The sequence below is a fragment of the Lytechinus variegatus genome, chromosome 9, assembly GCF_018143015.1.
Source record: "Lytechinus variegatus isolate NC3 chromosome 9, Lvar_3.0, whole genome shotgun sequence".
Lineage (NCBI taxonomy): Eukaryota > Metazoa > Echinodermata > Echinoidea > Temnopleuroida > Toxopneustidae > Lytechinus > Lytechinus variegatus.
This window is the reverse complement of record NC_054748.1, coordinates 24,086,714-24,092,713: the sequence shown is the minus strand read 5'-3', so window position 1 is coordinate 24,092,713 and position 6,000 is coordinate 24,086,714. Positions and strand designations below refer to the sequence as shown.

General features: G+C 37.4%; 1 protein-coding gene across 2 annotated transcripts in view; it reads left to right on the top strand.

Moving 5' to 3' along the window:
- The first annotated feature begins 352 nt into the window (after nt 1-352).
- The window catches only part of LOC121421483 (tumor protein p53-inducible protein 11-like), a 37,351-nt gene continuing 31,703 nt past the window's right edge, over nt 353-6,000 (top strand). The window contains exon 1 of one of the 2 annotated variants that reach the window (XM_041616206.1): nt 353-725. In XM_041616206.1, coding sequence (XP_041472140.1) covers nt 658-725 — 68 coding nt within the window. In that variant the 5' untranslated portion in view covers nt 353-657. Of the gene's footprint in view, nt 726-2,326; nt 2,534-6,000 lie in introns of those variants that run through there. The other variant, XM_041616208.1, reaches the window with a different exon arrangement.

Genomic DNA, 6,000 nt, shown 5'->3' with positions numbered 1-6,000 from the left:
AATGGCATTTTTCCATTACGAATTTTAATTGTGCTTCTCAAAACGGGGGCACGTGCCCCCTGTGCCCCCTCCCCGGATCCGCGCCTGGTAGAAGACCCACCTGTACAAATGCGAAAAAAAAAATCAGCAATTTACAAAAATGTGATCATAGTAGGTGACGTAATCATCATGTAATTAATCAGAATTTTCATTGAACACACCATTTGATTTACCTTGACCCTTTTCAAATGATTTAAGATAACACGCATGTTTTTCTTTCTTTTTGCCGGTACTCCCTACTCAATCACCTGAAAATGTTTCTAGTATAGGAATAGTAAAGTGGTTACTGATATTGTTTGCTCTTTGCGCAGCTTTGACATTCTGTTCTAAAAGACCTCTCTTTTTTTCATTAATTAAACTTCCTTGACTTGCGTCTGTCAAGGAAAACGCTATCATTAATATTATTTGAATACACAACGATAACCTTGAAGATCGTGCTTCGCAACCACGACTCGCTCTTTTGTTCTTTTCGTGCACTGATACGATAACAAGAAGACTGTTTGGGGCGAAATGCACTGTCAGCACTGTACGTAGAGGAGAAAGGGTTAAGAATTGTGTGCATGGAAAGACCTATATTCAATCAATATTTCGTCTAATTTGTAGTTACATTGCCAAAAGATGGACACTGGAAATAAAGGAAATAAAATGGACTCTCTGCACCCCGAGCCGTCATACGTTCCCATGAGGTAAGTGACAAAAAATGACTAACTCTGAAAATTTATAATCACAGTAAAAACTGTGGTGTTAACCGGTGTACATAGAGGACCACACCAGTTATTTTACACCGGTGTTAAATTGGTGGTGTCAGTTTTACACCTATAGGTGTTATTACAACACCTATGGTTGTTACATTTACACTCTTTGGTGTTATGGTCAATCTCTAGGGTGTTATTTCAACATCTCAGGGTGTGGTCCTCTATTAAAACCAATTGGTGTCAGTTTTACCACCACATTTTTTACAGTGTAGCTTGCTACATTCGTGTGATATTTGAATACATACAGTTTTGAGTATAAGTATGCTCATTTCATATGCCTCATTTTCATAAGAAAACTGAATAACTATTATTACTAGTACATAGGCTACTATAAAAATAAATGATTGCTAGTGTTGTTATAAATTTAACTAAATATTCCATCTCAGAAATGCATATTCATAATGTAAGCTTCGCGCAATTCATAGCATTGTGTATTGAATACTTATTTTGTACAACGCGGCATTTTTTCTACAAGAAAATATTTCGACAAAAAATGTATTGATTATCTCTTGTATTTTGATGGCATGTATAATGTCGTTTATATCGATCTATAATCTTGCCTATGATATATTTATGGTATGAATCAATATGTTTGTTAGATTTTAATACGTCTCTAGGTTACTTGCACGTTATCTTCAAAGGAGAGAGAGAGAGAGAGAGAGTCAGGGAGAAACGGAAAATGAGAGAGAGAACGAAAGAAAGAGGTTGCTTTAATAATTATGAATATGCGTAGTAAAATCTTTCTCGCGGAAATTTTTTCTATATACTCTAATTAATCATAAATTTTAATGTGGAATTATTTTGGGAGAAAACGTTTAAAGAAAAGGAATACATCCCATCAAAGTTCGCCTGGTTAATATTTACATTACAGATAAAAAAGGGCCAGATAAGGAAACCTCTCCCGAAATGTTATTTTCATGAACAACGCCCTCTATGTTGGCTGGTATACACTATGGCGAGAGAAGTTGATCCTGAGAACTGAAAAGCAATATGGGATCAATTTTTTAGATGCTGTTGTAGAGATGTTTTGATACTTAAGGTAATATGTTTTAAATTTGCTGAGACCAATCATAATTATCTTTACATCGTTATCATTGCATACCATTCTTTTTAAAAGATTTGTCCATCTGTCATTCGTTCTGAATAATTAAAGATTTTATCACGTGATTGGTTCAAACTTTTTATTCTTTATGTTTATTTCTTTTTGCTGTTTGACTCTAAAATATAACGTAGAACCTCACAAAAAGAACCCCCTCATCCCCCTTTCTCTCCCGTCCTCAACTCTCTGCCTGTATATCTTTCTCTCCCCCCCTCCCTCTCTCTCTCTTATCCTCCCCTTTTCCTGATGAGCTTCATGGCTCGGTAGACAGTGCGTTCAACAAATCAATACTGATTACAATAATCTTACATCTGATCAACTCGGTCGATATCGGTCATTGTTCAATTGCACCGTATAAGAATAGACCTGGGGGTCTTTTGTACGTTCCCTTCTCTTATATACCTCCTCATACCTTTATTTAATACCTCAATATACTACTTTAGCTGGTATTTAATAGGACAGACCGCCGTACCCATCTTCTACATGCCAGTATTATCATTCGTTATGCAATAAGTGCAGACTTATATTCAATGACTGCAAAAACACGTGTTTGACATTCTTGAGAGTGGATCGCTATATCATATTATTGGGGAGTTATATCTAAACGAAAAATGGATGCCAGGAACCAACGTACATTGAGGTAAGATGAAATTTGAGTGTGGCCTATTATACTGAATGTGCTGGAGGGGAGAGGAAGATAGTGTGGAGAGTAATATGAACAGAGAAAAGGCTGGGTGGAAAGAGAAAGGTGGGAAAATGGAGAGAGGCTAAGAGAAGGGGCTGTTTAGAGAGAACAAGCAAGATTTAGAAAAAAACAAATACACGTGATTTATGTCATCACTTACCTTCATATCTATATTTCTGTTGTATTTCCCTCTGTTTAACGATGTTGAAATGTGTTTTAGAGGGGCTTGAATAAGTAAAATATAACCCTTACCACCCCCCGCCCCCCCCCCAAAAAAAAGAGAAAGAAACTGCAAGGCGCGATAGCTCATTCGGTAGAGCGGGGGCCTTTCGGATTCTGGTGACCCGGGTTCGATTCCCAAGTGGTGCGTTAGTGCCCTTTGGTGTAAAGGCATTTTTTCCTCATTACCAGGTCCCTCGGAGAGAACCTTAAGCCGTTGGTCCCCTGGTTGCTTGCTCACAGGCATTTGAACTTTCTTAACAGTCAGGTAAAAAAACCTAGGTATAAAAAAAGATAAACTCTTTTATATTCACTCTCTGTTTGCTTGCCTTATGGCTGATGATTCAGGATTTTTGGTTTGTTATGTTTTACATTTTGAAATAAAGAACAGGATATATTTGTCATGGCACTTGTCATCCAAGCCACACATCAGGAAGGATGTTTTTAGCTATATCTTTCCGGAATTGTCTTTTGCTTGGAACAAGGTTATCAAGGACAATCATAATCCTGTTATCATTTATTTGTTTTTATATGAATGATTTAGATTCAATGAAAAGCAGGCATAGACATGGCTTTATAGAATTGTGCGTTTTTCTTTGGAATCCGCCATTTCAAATGACGAATCTGATTCTTGGGTTTGGGCCTGTGTATACTTGTCTGAATGTGTAAAAGTGAACTATCTGCAATAATTTGTCAAGTAAAGATATCCAGTGGTGGTTCGAGGCGTAACCAGTTATAAAGGTGGGGGTAAAAAAAAGTCTCACATTCTCTGACACGCCCCCCCCCCAAAAAAAAAAAAACACGCAAGCAAAATAAAACGAAACAAGACGGTAAAAGGTTACCACACTTTCTACTTTTTCGTCGAATTTATTTTGAACGCATTTTCCCATTCATATGACGATTACGATGTAGGCCTCAAGTGACATGGTTTATATTGCTATGTGAACTTCTTTTGAAAATATATTAACTTTGAAGTATATTAGCAGATGCTTGTCTGGGCTCTAAGTTTTCATGGGTGTGGTTTCCTACCCCAGGAAACAAAAGGAAAGTTGTCTATTTAGCAATAGTTGGTCCTGTTATCAAGTTGAGACGAAGGTTGGTTATTTCGCATGTTTAATATAGTCTGATCATCCCACACAGCAAAAACTGTGGTGTTAACTGGTGTACATAGAGGACCACACCAGTTATTTTACACCGGTGTTAAATTTACGGTGTTAGTTTTACACATATAGGTATTACTACAACACCTATGGTTGTTACATTTACACTCTTTGGTGTTATGTTCAATCTCTAGGGTGTTATTTTAACACATCAGGGTGTGGTCCTCTATCAACACCAATTGGTGTCAGTTTTAACACCGCAGTTTTCACAGTGCACCACGCTTCAGTGGCGTACAGATGGGGGAGGGGAGGGGGGGGGGGGCTTCACGACTAAGATAGAAGAGAGAAGGGTGAAAGATGATATTATTTTCTGAATATTATTTAAAAATCCATGACAAATTTTATTTTTGTAATAAAAATATCTACACAGAATTTCACACTATGGAGTGTGGACACTTCGACAGAATGAGTGTTGACATTGTGTTCACGTGGTATACTGCGTAGAAAAGTGGTTTACACGTTTGAATACTCAAACTTAGCCGCAGGTGTGAATATAATTTCACTTTGGACAATTAGTGTTCACAGTGTGTGTTCTCACAGTGAATGGTGTGAGAATGTGATTTACACTGTTATGCTGAAATTCAATTGTGTGAAGATATTCTCAAACTTTGTACACCTCGACAGTGTGGTTGATATTCATGTTCACATGATAATATGCTCTATGTGAAGATGCTATTCACATTGTTAAAATTATCGTATTAGGTAGTGTGAAGATGATTAACACTGTGGATACTGTCCACGACATAGTGAAAGTTCACAGTGTGTTCACATGGTATAATGTGTAGCAATGTGACTCACGCTGTTAAAATACTTAAATTGAAAAAGTGTGATGATAATTTCACAGTGAGGAAAACTCGACGGTATGAATTTTACCTAGACCCGTATTCTGAAGCCCAGCATAGCTGAGACCATGTTCTCAATTTGGGCTAATTTTATGGAAAATATATGATTAACACTGTTCAATACAGGTACTCAAATTTAAAAGTGTGAAGTTGATTGCACACTGAGAAAACACTGGCACTGCGTTCTCTCTCAGGGCTCTGTTTTACCACCATTGCTCTTCAAATAATTCGGTTGTATTACCAATATACGCTGAAGTATTTATATCCAAGATGACCACTTATGATCCCCGACAGTCGCTGTTGATAGCCTAGTTTCAGAGAAATGTTGCGATTAAAGGTCAGCATGTTCGTGGGCTACTTTCAATGACATTGACACGAACAAGGTAAATTGATGTTGTCTGTGCTGATTAAAGTAATTTATATTTTGTAAAAAAAAAAACATATGTACATTGGCAGTGCGTTTAAGGGAAGGGGGAGGGGGCTTTGTCGCACATCACTTTGCTTCCTTGTATTTATCAAGTTGGCGATCAAGGTTGCAGTGTGGGTGTTTCTGATATAAAAGAAGTATGTTATTGGAATGTGTTATTGTTTGTTCATTACAAGTCCGGTTTGCGTACATTTTACTAGAACCGGGACTATTTTTTCCAAATTAGCGAGCCACGCAGCGGGAGTCATGGTGATAATTATGCTCATGTGATTTATTAGTAGTGTCGAAACATAATAAATTACATGAAACATTTCGAAATGAAAGGGAGGCCATTGTGAAATTCATTGAAAACAGAAACGTTTGATCATGTAGGCCTGAGAGGAAAAAAAAAATATCACACGAATTTTACATGCCCATTATAACATCCACACACTATTGATATTTCGATTCGATTTTTTTTTTTTTTGGGGGGGGGGGCACCCAGCCACCCCACTCCGAGAGAAAACTCTATTTTGAAGTCGTTGTAGTCCTTTAAAAATCAACAGAAATCTCATTGCTATCTTCTAATTTGGATATTCAGACCAAGAAATGGTCTTCCATGAAAGGGAGGTGTTAGGATACCCTTGAATTATTTATGTTAATTTCAATTCGAACCATGACGTCAACCATGGGTAATGGCAAAGGGGAATCCCGGAAATCATTGGATCGAGGTGTGTGACAAAAAGAAAACAACATTTGACAGCTCACTCTAGGCCTACTTTGATTTGAGTCAAG